This window comes from Orcinus orca, chromosome 2, assembly GCF_937001465.1.
Source record: "Orcinus orca chromosome 2, mOrcOrc1.1, whole genome shotgun sequence".
NCBI classification, from domain to species: domain Eukaryota; kingdom Metazoa; phylum Chordata; class Mammalia; order Artiodactyla; family Delphinidae; genus Orcinus; species Orcinus orca.
The window spans coordinates 173,381,994-173,398,634 of record NC_064560.1 but is presented as its reverse complement, the minus strand read 5'-3'; the positions used below and the strand labels follow the sequence as shown (position 1 = coordinate 173,398,634).

At 37.4% G+C, this 16,641-nt stretch overlaps 1 protein-coding gene across 6 annotated transcripts in view; it reads right to left on the bottom strand.

The window, feature by feature from the left end:
- Nucleotides 1-16,641, bottom strand: part of LIN52 (lin-52 DREAM MuvB core complex component) — a 118,132-nt gene that overhangs the window by 84,799 nt on the left and 16,692 nt on the right. Inside the window, exon 6 of one of the 6 annotated variants that reach the window (XM_033402239.2) lies at nucleotides 821-5,855. The exons of 4 other annotated variants lie outside the window; for them this stretch is intronic. In XM_033402239.2, the coding sequence (XP_033258130.1) occupies nucleotides 5,845-5,855 (11 nt within the window). In that variant the 3' untranslated portion in view covers nucleotides 821-5,844. Of the gene's footprint in view, nucleotides 1-820; nucleotides 5,856-11,960; nucleotides 16,636-16,641 lie in introns of those variants that run through there. One more of the 6 variants, XM_033402116.2, reaches the window with a different exon arrangement.

Sequence of the window (16,641 nt, the reverse complement as noted above, 5' to 3'; positions counted from 1 at the left end):
GCTTCTCATTGTGGTGGCTTCTCTTGTTGTGGAGCACAGGCTCTAGGCGCGCGGGCTTCAGTAGTTGTGGCACGTGGGCTCAGTAGTTGTGGCACACGGGTTTAGTTGCTCTGCGGCATGTGGGATCTTCCCGGACCAGGGCTCGAACCCGTGTCCCCTGCACTGGCAGGCGGATTCTTAACCATTGTGCCACCAGGGAAGACCCCAGGGTTCTGTTTTAATGTTACACATCTTCCCTGGCTGATCGCCTTCCCACCTGTGGCTTTAACTAGAACCTACAAACTGATGATGTCCAAAACTCTACTTCCTGTGCTCTAGATTCATACATTCAACTATCTCCTGGGTATATCCACCTAGATAGCCTACACTTACACTTACAACTGAATTCCCCAATCTTTCTTCTCAAAGGTGCTCTTCTTCCTATATTTACTCAAGCCAGAAACTTGAGTCACTCTTGATTCCTCATTCTTACTGCCCAGAACTCCCTGACCCCAGTATATCCAATCAGTCACTAAGCCTTTCCATTCTACCACTCAGACTTCTAGAACCCATCCCTATTCTCCATTTTCACTGAGAAGTTAAAAGAAATCTAACTTGTCTCCCTGATACCATTTTTCTGTATTACCAATCCATCTTCTACCATGTTGGCAAAGTGAGCCTTTTAAGAAAGTAAATATGATTACATGCCTACTATGCTTAAAACTTCTCATATGCTGCCCATAATGATAACAACAGTTAATTTTTTTTTTTTTTTTTTTTTTTTTGCGGTATGCGGGCCTCTCACTGTTGTGGCCTCTCCCGTCGCGGAGCACAGGCTCCAACACGCAGGCTCAGTGGCCATGGCCCACAGGCCCAGCCGCTCTGCGGCATGTGGGATCTTCCCAGACTGGGGCACGAACCCGCGTCCCCCTCATCGGCAGGCGGACTCCCAACCACTGCGCCACCAGGGAAGCCCAACAGTTAATATTTATAAGCACCTATTAAGTGCCAATATTATGCTAAGGTTTTATAAATAATATTGTGTTAAATCATCAAAACAATACTCTAAGGTAACAGATCTCAAAGTGAATGGTCAGGAAACCTCTGGGGATCCTGGGGATCACTAAGCCCCTTTGAGAGGGTCCCTGAGTTCAAAACTATACATATGATACTAAGATGCCTTTTTCACATATTCTCTCACAAGTGAACAGTGAAGTTTTCTAGGGACTACCTAACAAAAGATAATCATAACATATTGAAAGAAGGAGCAGATATGAAAATCCAACTTTTTATCAATCCAAACATTACGGACATTTGAAAAATGTAAAAACTGCCACTCTTCTCAATATTTTTTGTTTGGAAAGTAGTTATTCTTCATAAAAATATTTATGCTAACATGTAATGGGTTTATTCCTATTTTTAAATTAATTAGGGACTTCCCCAGTGGTGCAGTGGTTAAGAATCCTCCTGCCAATGCAGGGGACATGGGTTCAATCCCTGGTCTGGGAAGATCCCATATGCTGCGGAGCAACTAGGCCCGTGTGCCACAACTACTGAGCCTGCGCTCTAGAGCCCACGAGCCACAACTACTGTGCCCATGCGCCACAACTATTGAAGCTCACACACCCTAGAGGCCACGCACCACAACTACTGAGCCCACGTGCACCATTACTACTGAAGCCCACGCACTCTAGGGCCCCCGTGCCGCAACTACTGAGCCCACGTGCTACAACTACTGAAGCCTGCATGCCTAGAGCCCATGCTCCACAGCAAGAGAAGCCACCACAATGAGAAGCCCGCACACCACAACAACGAGTAGCACCTGCTCGCCACAATTACAGAAAGACCGCGCGCAGCAATAAAGACCCAATGCAGCCAAAAATAAATAAAAAATAAAAAAGTAAATTAATAAATATTTAAAATTTTTCTGTTTTAATTTCTGAAACAGTAAATTACATATAACCCACATAAACAAGAACTCTTTGGGGTCACCATTAATTTTTAAGAGTGTAAAGAAGTCCTGACACCAAAAAGTTTAATAATTACTGTTCTAAGGTTTTCATCTCCATTTCACAAATGAAGAAACTAGGGCTTAGAAAATTAAGTTACTTGCCTAAGTGGTAGATTGAGATTCATAATAAAGCTGTATGACTCCAGAACCCAAGCTCTTAATCACTATTTTGTCCTTTCCTATTAGCTATTTATCACCTGGTTCCTACTTACTTATCTTCAGGTAATTGTTCTTCCCCTTAGGTTATATTCAGGTCATCTCTTCTCTCCACTAGCCTTAGTTTCCTCATACAGAGGTGTTTCTTAGGCTATAGTTTGAAAATGCAATTCCTATAAGTTAGTATACTATAATAAGATAGTATACTCTTCCAAAGCTTTCTTTAAACTGGACAGACTTAAGCTTTGCAACCTACCAATTATAGGTAAGATATAATTCCTTGGTTCTGGCCTCTTAAGAGGTTCTCTTCTCTGGTGGTCCAGTGGTGAGAACTCAGTGCTTTCACTGCCCAGGCCTGGGTCTAATCCCTGGTTGGGGAACTAAGATCCTGCAAGCTGGCAAGCTGGGCAATGAGCCAAAAAAAAGAGTTTCTTCTTAAAAACAATCTCCCAAAATGTCCAACAATTATACTAATCTTCCAGTGGACATGTTCTGGATCCATGAAATAGGGACTTAAAGTCATTGCTCACATGTTTTACATTAGTTACAATATACTCATTTATACAAAGGGTCTATGAACTTTAAAAGAAAAATTATGCTGAACAGTAAGCCACTAAAAACTGTGCACAGTGCTAAAGCTGATTCCCTAAACCTTCACAACAAAGATGTCCAAACAAGCTCTTTTTCCTCAGGCTCTTTTTCCTTTTCTTTCTAGTTGACTGGGGAATTGGACACAGGTTCATTTTCACAAGATGTATCTCCAATCCCCATGAAGTTGTTGCCTTTTTTTTTTTTAATGTTTAAAACTATTCCTCAAAAGAAACCTATCTAGTGGGCTCAACTGTTTCTAAAATAATCCACTGCACAAGGTGGATTTCCCACTCCAGGTCAAACTGTTAGGTCTATAAGCGCAGCACTTAACTAAGTCATTAATAATCCAACTGAAATCAATGGCTCCAGTGTAATTTCCTGTGGTTTCCCCATCCCACCCAAACAAATTTTCTGTGTTCTAACAATTCTCCATTACTTAGATCTGCTGTTTCCATTTTATATTACCAAATCACTCTATATTTCTTATACCACTAGCCATAATGGTTTCCAAATACATACAAAAAGATCTGCCTTCTGTTTTTACAATCAAGTGAAGCAAGTTTTAATTACTAATGTGAAACTAAAATCTTCCTCATTCTTTCTTTTCCTATGCTAAAATCATTATATGCATCAACTGTGTGTTAGTTCATTATGCAAGTTCTTTTCTCATGTAGTGCCCAAGTCAGTCAACAGAGAAGACAGTTAAGATGCTTTGGTTTCTCAAGGAAAGTGGTTTTCCAAGGATTTGCAAATGACAAATGGTAACACATATAAAAATGCATCACTCAACAAGATTGTCAGGAAACTTACACATCAAATCAGGAAACCAGTGAGCTGAGGAAAACATACCTTCACTTCCTCTATTTGAATTTTTTCATTCAATAGCAATAATGATATTCTGATATTCCCAAGGGGGAGAAGAAGTGAGAGAAGAAAAGAACTAGCCAGCCCAAGTTACACTAGTAATCTACTATTTATTTCTAAAATACTACAGCTTTGACATTATCACAACCTAAATTAAAATGACAGGGGTGGCATTAACAAAAAAAGGAAAATATTGCCAAACTAAAATTCAAAATTTCTGTTTAAATTAGAGAAATCTGAATATGGATTGCATATCGGATAATCATATTGTATTATGTTAAATTTCTTCAGTGTGTTAACTGTATTGTAGATGTGTAGGAGAATGTCCTTGTCCTTAAGAAATAATGCTAAAGTATTTATGAAGTGTCATGGTGTCTGCAGCTAGTTCTCAAACAGCTCAAGAATAAAACAATAAAATTTAAAATTAAATATATATAGATAAAGCCAATGTGACAAATGTTAACAACTGATAAACAAGTAGAGGGTACACAAGTATTTATTGTACTATTCTTGAAACTTTTTAAAGAGATTTAAAACTTGACAAAACATAAATTTAAGAGAAAAAACAATCTTTGGTTCATTAAAATACACCATTAAGAAGGTGAAAAGGTAAGCCACAGAGTGGGGTAAGATATTTGCAATTTACATAACTGACAAAGGATGCATATCAGAGACATATAAAGAACACTTGCAAATCAATTTTTAAATTGACAATCCAGTTTTTAAAGAAGGGCAAGAGATACCAATAAGCACTTCACGAAAGAGGTTATCCAAATGTTCAGTAAACATGAAAAAGCAATCTCATCAGTCACTAGGGAAATGAAAATTAAAACTACATTGAGATACCATTCTATCTATTTTAATAGCTAGATATTAATAGACTGAGAATGTATCTGTTGGTAACAACATAGAACAAATGAAATTGCCTGTGGGCTTGTAAATTGGTATAACCACTTTGGAAAACTGTTTGGAACTATCTACTTAAGCTAGATAGTTATACACACACACATCCACAACCCAGCAATTCTGCTCCTAGTTATATACACAACAAAAATGCGTGTACCATAAAAAGACATATACCAAGAATGCTCATAGTATTTACTTGTAATAGGCAAAAGCTGGAAATAGTCCAAATGTCCATTATTAGTAGAATGAAAAAATTAATCACATTGCATTCTTACAATGATACACCACACAGCAATGAAAATAAGCAAATGACTGTTAAAGACAATGACATGGATGAATGTCATAATCAAAATGTTGAGCAAAAGAAGCCAGAAACAAAAGAGTATACAGTTTGTGATGCCATTTATATAAAGCTCAAAAACAAGCAAAACTCTTTTATGATATTATAAGTCACAATAGTGCTTGCCTTTGGGCAAAGGGCAGGTAATGACTGAGAGGGGTATGAAGGAGGTATTATATATAGGAAAGGTTCTATTTCTTGATCTGTTCTGGGTGTGGTTATATGGGAGTGTTTTTATGAAAATTCATTGAGCTGTACCTTATAATTTGTGTACTTTTCTCTATGTATATTATAATTCCATTTTGAAAACTTTATTAAAGAACAAAAAGATGATGGAACAGTGGAATATTTTTATATCCTGAATATGAAGTCTTATTTTAGTTCTTTTCTCTTTGTATTCTGTATCCAAAACTTCACCCTGTCAAATTCAACTGTCCTCTCAAAGGATTCTTCACTATTACCCAACCAATTTTAAATGTATTCTCCTATACTAGAGTCAATCAAATGTAACAGTTCTTCCTTTAAAAATATCATTCTATTTTTACATTATATTTCTCAAATCTTTTTCAGTTACACCAAACATTGGCAGCTTTTGCCAAGCTTTTAATTTAGACTTACTGGTTAGAGATACTTCCCTTCTAGATACAAAAAGTCAATATTTTTCTAGATTTCCTACAGCAAAGTGCTCTGTCATCACCTATAAATTCTCATGCAATATCATCACCCTCCCAGATCATATTTCTGACACAAAACAGTATTACGAACTAAGAAAAAAAAGAAAAGAAACTGATATTACATTTAAAACAAAAAAACACTCTTCATTTTGTTGAAATCTCTAGATGTCAAAAACTAAATGAATAAACAAACCAAAAAAAATCAGAAAATGTCAGTTTACTTCCCCAGGAGCAGAAACAGTCATTCTTACACCCAAAGCCTGGAAAGAAACTCAACTCACATGCATACCTACTGCAATTATTTCATTCTCCTCTCCTCTTCGTCATAACAAAGCTATATATTCCAAGCCAAAAGGAAAAAAAATTATTAGGTCCATTTTACTTCTTGACCAAACAGCTGCAATTCCATTTAAGACTAACATACATTCTAAATGGTTCTTTGCGCCTACTGAGTAGTTAATACTAGAGTTCAGTTCTCCAGCTACAGGGAAGAATGGCTGGAAACATAAAGCTGGACAAAATCTTGGCCAAGGTTTGTTTATGAAAAGATGCCTCTTTTGCCAACTAAATCATCTCTTGCCCCTGACTTAACAGCTTACCATTCCTTTTGTTCCCAAACTTCTGGAAGGACATGCTAAGGATTGGAAATGAAGTATCATTAACTTTCACTTTGCTATTCATCACTTGCTTAAAATGATCAATTGTTGTTAATGGATCTAGTCATTTTTATTTAGAAACAGTCCATAAAAGAGTTTAAAATTTTAACTGTGCAGGATATTAGAAGATAGATCTTTCAAGTAACTATAATTTTGTTTCTAGAATGGGACATAATTTTTCTTTATTTTTTTAGATAGCTTTCCCCTATTCAGAATAGAATGTAACCATTGTTGATGATTTAGAAATTTCAGAAAAAATTTTTTTTCTAAATCACTCAAGATAGCCATTAAAACATACTGGTATCTTTCCTTCCAGTCATTTGTCTACACCCATGCTCTCAAAACAAAACAAAAAAGAGAAAAAAGAAAAGGAAGGAAAAAAAACTGCTGACTTGTGTTCTGCAGTTTTTCATTTGCATTTTCACTTGCAATTATCCTTACATATAATGAGCATTCTTCTGTCCTTAAATGCTCCTTATTGCTTTAACAAGATTTTTAATGGCTATACTGTCTTCTACTGTACAAATAAACTATAATTCACTTGGTTATTCAATGTTGACTTTAAATTCTTTCACTATGTACATCCCCTTACCTATTATACATTTTGTAGAACTACGCAGAATGCTACTTTGAAACCAACCCCGAACAAATTAATTTAAGCCCTGCCTGCTTACCTCCATCCTTCTCCTCCCCACCCCCAAATCAGAAGAGAATAAAACACCCCAAGCATTTTACGGTAAAATCCTCTTTGTGTGTAAAACCATTTCAGAGGCAATGTTGGGTTTATGAAATAACTTGACTAATGGATAAAAGATATGAATGCTTATAAGCCTTAAAGGTAATTTGAGGCTTTGTGTATCCTAATTTGTTAACCAAGGGAAAAATGAGAAATAATGGCATGTTTTTTTCCCCATTATCGTAATACATTTTTAAAAACAAAATACTTAAGACTAAGTTGACAATTTCTAATTATAAGGAATACCCCTAATCCCTTCAAAGTGGGATTTCTAGATTTTATACTGTATTACTACCTAAATAGGATGCCATGCTAATGACTATGGTGAGATGGTATGGTAATGCATAAAACAAAGAAAACAACTGGTACTTGAGAAATGCAGATTACAACACTGCCCATACGGTGCTTTTGAATCAAGTTTGCTGGCTTTATTTTTCAGGTTAAAATAATTTAAATTATATTTTCTTCAATTCCAGTCCTTGTTAACAGAGATGATCAAGAAACATGAAAAAAGTTCATTTTTACAAGTGAAGAAATGAACATAAAAACAAGATATTAATATTCTGCCTATCAAGTTGCCAATGACTTTAAAAAATTATAATACTTGGTGTTAGCAAGGAGGTAGGGGTAGGAAGGGCCTTTCTGGAAGACAATTTGGCAGTATACTTCCTTCTCAATTAGAGATCCCACAAATCTCCAACTACATGTAAAATTCAGTCTTCACTCATAGGAAGACTTAATCCTGGTGCTGATATAATCCAAATGTTGCTGTTAATTAATAGATGCGTCAACATCAAATATTTTGGGCCAATTACAGTTATTCAAATGTAAACTACTGAAATTTTTTTCTAGTTAACAAAGATTTGGATGTCTACCATATACAAAGGCCATAACAATTTCCTGAATAGCTATAGGTAGCTAACTGAATGAAAAAGAACTACTGTGGAAGAAAACTATGTGAGCGTAATTTATTCAACTGAGAGGCTTAATGATCTGCCAAAGCTTATAGGAACCCCAAAAATCCATTTCTGAAGTTATGAATATCCTATTTCACACACTCATTTCCCTGAGAAAACAAATAACTATCTAAAACATTACATGTTACCTAGGTGATGTGACTAGACAAAAGCATTGTTTTCATCCTATTAATAACACCAACCTATACAAATGGCTTGTACTTATTTCTAAAACAATTCAGATGCCTGCCTACTAAGGGACATGTAAAAGAATTAGGTGATTTTTTTAGTTTAACCAAATCTCTCTCCTCTTTCTGACTTCCCTGTCATTAAGCAGGCTCAAAACATCATGGTAAACTCTAATCACAGTTTACCCCCTAAGATTCATCCAGACAGTTTACCTACCTAGTCCTGAAAATGATATACCTGAAACATCTACTGTTGGTATGCTTCTTTCCATTATCACTGCCACCATTCATTCAAGCCCTCAATTCTTCTTGCTGGACTCACAGTCCTTGCTAGCTTCCAGCCTCCTGTCTCTACCATTACATTCTGTCCTATGCATGATGCCTCTTAAAGGTGTGTGACTTCCCTACTCAGAAATTTTCAGTGGTAGAATTTTTAATGACACAGAAAAATACTTAAGATAGAATGAATGGGAAAAAAAGCATAGGCAAAAACTATATACATACACTATAGCCTCGGTTATGTTAAAAAGCATGTCTGTGTATACATATGGGAACAAGAAAAAATGTAAACACACACATCCCTACATAAAGAGAAAAGGGAGCGCCAGGAAACACATCAAATGTTAACAGTAGTTATCTCTTACTTGTAAGGCTATGGTCATTTCTACTTTCTTCTTTATAATAAACAGATTTGTGGTAAAGTGTCTTTTAGTAAATAAAATATCTCTACAAACCATCTATAATGAAAATATAGTTAATGTTATAGCCATTAAAATACTTTTTAAAGAATATTTCACATGCTCCCCATTACCTATGTCTAATTCCTCACCCCCAAGAGTACAAGGCCCTCCTCAGTCCAGCCCCCATCTCCCTACTCTTATTCCTTATGACCTCTAATATAAACTGGGCTCCTTAAAGACCAGATTAAATCACTCATACTGTTCCTTGAGCTGTTCTTTCAAACTTCCTTGCTCCAAATGTTCACTCCACCTGGAATATGGTCCCTTCCCATTCCCATCCATCAAAAACCTGTGTTGTTTAAGGTATATTTTCAATGATCCAGAAATAGCAAATACTACCACACCCCTTTCCCTGGTCCACAGCAGACAACACTAATTGACTTATCTGAATCAAGATTCCTCAAAATCCTCAATTCAGCAGCCCTAGGAAATCCTTACTAATCAACCTACGTTGACATACAAAATGAAACTTATCTGCCATTCCTGTAGCAATCTAATGTAATTGCCTCTTCTCCCCTATCCCAAAAGTTCTTAGTACTCTATGGAGCTTATCTCCTCTACCTTCCATTCAGAATCATTTACTTGGGGCTTCCCTGGTGGCGCAGTGGTTGAGAGTCCGCCTGCCGAGGCAGGGGACACAGGTTTGTGCCCCAGTCCGGGAAGATCCCACATGCCGCGGAGCAGCTAGGCCCGTGAGCCATGGTCGCAGAGCCTGTGCTCCGCAACGGGAGAGGCCACAACAGTGAGAGGCCCGAGTACCGCAAAAAAAAAAAAAAAAGGAATCATTTACTTAATTGTCTTATCTCCCTTTCCTACTAGACTTTAATCTGCACAAGGGCAGTAATTATGTCTTATTCATCTTCATATCCCCTACGGAACCTTGTAGGAAGTAGGCACTCAAACAGTTGCTGAATTGAATACTTCCTTCTTTTGCTATTATCTCATCACTCAAAATGGCTAAGTATTTGAAAGCTTTATTTTTTTTTATAAATTTATTTATTTACTTTTGGCTGCACTGGGTCTTTGTTGCTGCACATGGGCTTTCTCTAGTTGTGGTGAGCGGGGGTTTACTCTTCACTGCGGTGCGCGGGCTTCTCATTGCGGTGGCTTCTCTTGTTGTGGAGCACAGGCTCTAAGCGCGCGGGCTTCAGTAGTTGTGGCTTGCAGGCTCCAGAGCTCAGGCTCAGTAGTTGTGGCACACGGGCTTAGTTGCTCTACAGCATGTGGGATCTTCCCAGACCAGGCTTCGAACCCGTGTCCCCTGCACTGGCAGGCGGATTCTCAACCACTGCACCACCAGGGAAGTCCCTGAAAGCTTTATTTTAAAACAATTAAATTCTTCTTGAAAATCTAAGCTTATTTCATCAATTTTAGCTAACATTCCTATTTTAATTTAATAAGGCATTGTCTGATACCACTTGATAACCAGGAGAGTCAAAGGACAGAACAAGATAAACTGAGATGAGAGAGCTGAACCCATTCTGAGGGTCTTACACCCAGGTATGGAAGCTATTGAATTAAACTACCACGTTTTTGGTTTTTTTCTACCCATCTCCTTCATCAAAAGCAAAATGTTATTTCTGACAATAGGGAAACAGAGTATCAAAAATACACATTGCTTAAGAAGGGAATTTTTGGGCTTCCCTGGTGGCGCAGTGGTTGAGAGTCCGCCTGCCGATACAGAGGACACGGGTTTGTGCCCCGGTCCGGGAAGATCCCACATGCCATGGAGTGGCTAGGCCCGTGAACCATGGCCGCTGAGCCTGCGCGTCCGGAGCCTGTGCTCCGCAACGGGAGAGGCCACAACAGTGAGAGGCCCGCGTACCACAAAAAAACAAAAAAAACAAAAAAACAAACAAGAAGGGAATTTTTTTTTTAATGTGGAGAGATGAAAAGGAAAAATAAAAAGTTAAAAATCAAGTAAGGCATCAACAAAGTTAGGCAAGTAGTCCAGTAAAGACAAAAGAATTTGTACCTAAATCAGAAACCCAGTTCAAGAGATATGGGTAGAGGAAAAGCCAGAAGTACAGTAAGACTCATACTGCCATCTAGAGGTTAAAGGCTAGTGAAAAATCATTTTTCTCCTCAATCAATCAAGTACAGTTAATTTAACTTTTAACTATTATAGATAGAGGTACAGGCTTTGTAAAGTAAGCCAGTCAAAGAAGTCTGATGTCAGGCCACAAAGAAGAATATCCAGGGTGTAAGAGTCCCACCTATTCTCTCCCTGCCCTCCTTCACAGATTAAAATAAGAAATTAAAAGAGCTAACTGTTCTTTACAATTTTCTCTATATGGGAAACAATTTCTAACTACTACAAATGGTCACTTTTTCAAAAACCACATACCTAGATGGTGGAGAAGTCTACTTTACCACAGCCTAGCTTGGAAGCAGAAGTTTTTCTTTGGTACCACCACCACCAAAGAAAGTTGTACCAGGGAATTCCCTGGTGGTCCAGTGCCTAGGGCTCTGAACTTCCACTGCAGGGAGTGAGGGTTCCATCCCTGGTTGGGGAACTAGGATCCTGTATGCTCCGCCACATGGACAAAAAATAAATAAAAAAGAAAGAAAAGAAAAGAGGGGCTTCCCTGGTGGCGCAGCGGTTGAGAGTCTGCCTGCCGATGCAGGGGACATGGGTTCGTGCCCCGGTTTTGGGAGGATCCCACATGACGCGGAGCGGCTGGGCCCGTGAGCCATGGCCGGTGAGCCTGCGCATTCGGAGCCTGTGCTCCGCAACGGGAAAGGCCACGGCAGTGAGAGGCCCACATACCGGAAAAAAAAAAAAGAAGAGAAAAGAGAAAGGGAGGAAAGAAGGAAGGAAGTTGTACCAAATAATTTCTGGTACAGACAACTTCATCAGTGTAGACTACAGGGATGACATAGGTTTTACTGGGGAAGTCTCAACCTTTTTTACAATAAAATGCTGCTTTTTAAAAACTGGTAAGTGATTAAATTTAGCCAAATAATAGTCCTACTGAAACAGCTAAATGAACATACAGGATTAAATGATAAATTAGCAGAAGCAACTACTTATATCAAAATAAGCTAAATTTCTTAAAGCTTTTTTAGACAGTAATATACTCAGTGTGATCTTATTTACTTAATAACTTTTTACCAATCTTTTCTTTATACTACAAGGTAATTTCAAATCAGTACAAGTAAATGAGTATAAATCAAATTGAGATTTTTATTATATGGTATATGGTGAAGTGTAATCAACAACAAATGCATCAGATTCAACCTCTTCATGATAAAAACACTCAACAAACTAAGAATAAAAGATAACATCCTCAGGGAGTTCTTTGGCAGTCCAGTGGTTAGGACTCCATGCTTTCACTGCCATGGCACGGGTTCAATCCCTGGTCAGGGAAATAAGATCCCACAAGCCTCACAGTGCAGCCAAAAAAAAAAAAAAAAAAGGATAACATCCTCAAACTGACAAAGGGCATGTACAAAAAACCTAATATCAGACTTAGTGCTTTCTCCCTAAGATCAGGAGGAACACAAGAATGTCCACTCTTGCCACTTCTATTTAACACTGTACTGGAATTTCTAGCCAGGGCAATTAGGCAAAAATTAAAAAAAGGAAAGGAAAAGAGAAAAGAAAGAAAGAAGGGAGGGAGGAAGAAAGGAAGGAAGGGCTGGATGATTGGAAATGAAGAAGTAAAATACCTCTATTTGCATATGACATAATTCTGTATAGAGAAAATCTTAAGTAATCTACTAAAACACAATTAGAACTAATAAATGAGTTCAGTAAAGTTGCAGGATATAAGATCAATATACAAAAATTAATTGCATTTCTCTACAGTAGCAATGAGCAAACTGAAAATGAAATTAAGAAAACAATTCCATTTATAATAGCATCAAAAAATTAAAATACTTAGGAATAAATTTTAACAAATTAAGTGTAAAACTTATACTTTGAAAACTACAAAACATTGTTCAAAGAAATTAAAGGAGACCTGAATAAACAGAAAGACATACCACTTTCATGAATCACCTTAATTTCATTAAGATGGCAATACTCCCCAAACTGATCTACAGATTCAATGCAATCCTTACCAAAATCCCAGCTGACCTCGTTGCAACAACTGACAAGCTAAAATTCCTATGGAAATTCATCGGATCCAGAATAGCCAAAAACAAATCTTGAAAAAGAAGAACAAAGTTGGAAAACTCACACATTCCAATTTCAAAACTTATTACAAAGTTACAGTAATCAAGACAGTGAGGGACTGGCATAAGGACAGAAATATAGGTCAATGGAATAGAACTGAGAATCCAGAAATAAACCCTCATGTTTGTGGTCAATTGATTTTTAACAAAAATGCCAAGACAATTCAATGGGAAGGGAATAGTCTTTTCAACAAATGGTGCTGAAACAACTGGATATCCACACTCAGAAGAATGAATTGGGATCCCTACTTCACAATATATATAAAAAATTAACCTAAAATGGATCAAATACCTATAAGAGCTAAGAATAAAACTCTTAGAAGAAAGCACAGGCATAAATCTTTAGGACCTTAAATTAGGAAACGGTATCTTAGGTACGACATCAAAATGTAACCAACAAAAGAAATAACTGATAAATTGGACTTCATCAAAATTAAACTTTTGTGTCCCAAAGAATACCATCCAGAAAGTAAGAAGACAACCCACAGAATGTAAGAAAACCTTTTGCAAATTATATATTGAATAAGCGACCTGTTTCTAGAATAAAGAACTCATATAACTCAATAATAAAAATACAAATAATCCAATTTTAAAATGGGCAAACGATCTGAATACAGGTCTCTAAAGAAGATATACAACTAGCCAATAAGCACATGAAAACATGCTCAATATCACTAGTTATTAGGCAAATGCAAATCCAAACCACAATGAGATATCACTTCTCATAATATATCCACTAGGATGGATTATGTAATAATTTTTAAAAAACAAATAATAAGTATTGGCAAGGTGTTGAGAAATTGGAACCTTCATACACTGCTGGTGGGAATGTTAAATGGTGCAGAGTCAGTATTGAAAATAGTCTGACAGTTCCTCCAAAGGTTAGATGTAGAGTTACCATATGACCCAGAAATTCCACTCCCAGTTATAAGCTGAGGAGAATGAAAACATATGTCCACATAAATACCTGTACATGAATGCTCACAGCAGCATTATTCACACTAGCTGAATAGAGGAAATAACCCAAATGTCCACCAACTAGTGGATAAACATAATGTGAATAACTGGTAGATAAATAGATCTATACAGTAGAATATTATTCAATCCTAAAAATGAAATGAAGTATTGATACATGTTACAACATAGATGAACAATGAAAACACTATGTTAAGTGAAAGAAACCAGTCACAGAAGACCATATATTATATGACTCCATTTATATGAAATGTCCACAGTAGAAATTCATAGACACAGAAAGCATATCCTTGGTGGCCTAGGCCTATGGAGTTTGGGGGAAAATGAGGAGTGACTGCTAATGGGTACAGAATTTCTTTGAGGGGTGACGAATATGTTCTAAAATTGATTATGGTGATGGCTGCACAACTCTGAATATACCCAAAATCATTGAATTGCACACTATTAATAAATGAATTGCAGGGTATGTGAATTACATACCAGTAAAGCTATTATAAAAAAAAGGAAAAAGAAGAAATGCATCAGAACCCCAAGCTTTAGCCCTAGTTTCAAATGGCACGGTCTTCTGCTTTCCCAATCATCACATCCTATTTAAAAATATCTTGAATATAGCCAGTAAGTAGGTCATCTGCATAACTACTACAAGGTTTGTAGCTTTCAAAGATGGGAGAAACCTTTTTTAAAAAAGGACAAAAACTGTTGAGAATCAGTATTCAGTAGGATTTACTGGGTTCAATGGGTCTTAGGAATAAAACAAGGTATGTTCTGTTGCAACTTAACATGACTAAATCAGGATCATGCCCAGATCATAATAGCAATGGAGTAGGGGTCAGGTAGAAGATAAAACCAAACCATTACCAACAAGCTTCACACTACCTTTACTATGGGTGGTTGATCATCCACTGTCATAAGAGAAAAATTCCAGACATTATGAGAACTTCAAATGTTACTTCTCATCACTAAAACACAGACTATCCAGAAAAAGAACAATTTCTAGACGCTTCCACTTTTTCAGTTTTAAGTCAGTGGATTTCATTTTAAAAATCTGTCATTTCGGGACTTCCCTGGTGGCCCAGTGGTTAAGAATCCGCCTGCCAACGCAGGGGACCACAGGTTTGATCCCTGGTCCGGGAAGATCTCACATGCCGTGGAGCAACTAAGCCTGTGTGCCACAACTACTGAGCCTGAGCTCTAGAGCCCGCAAGCCACAACTACTGAGCGCATGCTCCACAGCTACTGAAGCCCGCGTGCCTAGAGCCCCTGCTCCGCAACAAGAGAAGCCACTGCAATGAGAAGCCCGCGCACCGCAAAGAAGAGTAGCCCCTGCTCGCAGCAACTAGAAAAAACCTGCGCGCAGCAATGAAGACCCAATGCAGCCAAAAATAAAAATATATATACATAATAAATTTTTTTTAATCTGTCATTTCATCTAAAGGCATCAAGCAGTTGATCATGCATTCAATCAGCAAATACACATTGCATGTTTACCATATGCCAGGTACTCTGTGGGCTACAAAGACAGCCCCAAAATATGATTCTCACCTTAAAGAGTTACAATTAATCCAAGAGATAAGACACGTACCAAAAATCTCCCAGAATGATAAAATGAAACAAACGAACTGCTCTAGGAGCAATTTGGGAGGCCAAGAAAGCGATTTCACTTTCCAGATCAGGTATAAAAAGGAAAGGCTGATAAAAGAGGTAGATTCTGGCTGAATAATGAAGGACAAATAAAAGTCCTAATATTAGAAATAGGTCAGGGAGGGTTTTCTGAGAAAAAGGAATAGCATGAATAGAATTAAGAAGATGGGGGAGTGTTCCGGGAAGAATATTTCAAATGAGGACAATGCATGGTGTTCTGGTAGAGGAGAAGTAAGAAGGCTAGACATTAGGCTCGGCCCCGAGTGAAGAGGATTCTGAATGCCATGCTAAGGAATCTGAATTTTATCATATGGGTAATGAAGTACTACTAATGACTTAAGAGCAAAGGACAAACAGAAGCAAATGGTACTTTGGAAAAATTAACCTGTTAGTGGTAAAAAAGTTGGACTGATATGAGGTAGTTGAAAGGCAGGGAGGGCAGTTAGAAGGTGACTACAATAGTTTCAGTAAACAGGAAGGACACTGAACTCAGATGGAAGTAACAGAAATGGAATTCTTTATATGGTAAGGCAGTTTTTTATATTTCTATATTTTTCATGGGAATTTCACATAAATTAACTGCCCAAATCAAGTCAGAGGGCCCCAATCATGAAAAGCTATAAATACCTATACAAAACATTATTGCATTCCAAAATCTGCACACCAAAAGAGTTGTCTGAGACATAAAAATGTACCAAATCAAAGGGCAGGGTTCATCTTCCAAAAGACACAATCTAGTTACTATCAGCCCTAGAAGGTTCACATTATCTCTATACTAACATTTAACAATGCTCCAGGGAAGTGACAAACAATCTTGTTTTGAGGACAAATATTTTTTGCATTTTTTTCTTTCCATCATCTTTATCAGTGCAGATATTTGCATGAAAACAGGATCACTGGTCCTTGGGGATTCATCAGTTCCTATTGCTTATTTTTCATCCATGTCATCCTCTCAATTAATGCAGGAAAGAGGATTGAGAGAGACTTCGAAACACCAGATTAGGGTGTCAAGTAAATGTCAACCCCTAGAGTAGATGAATAATCTGTAA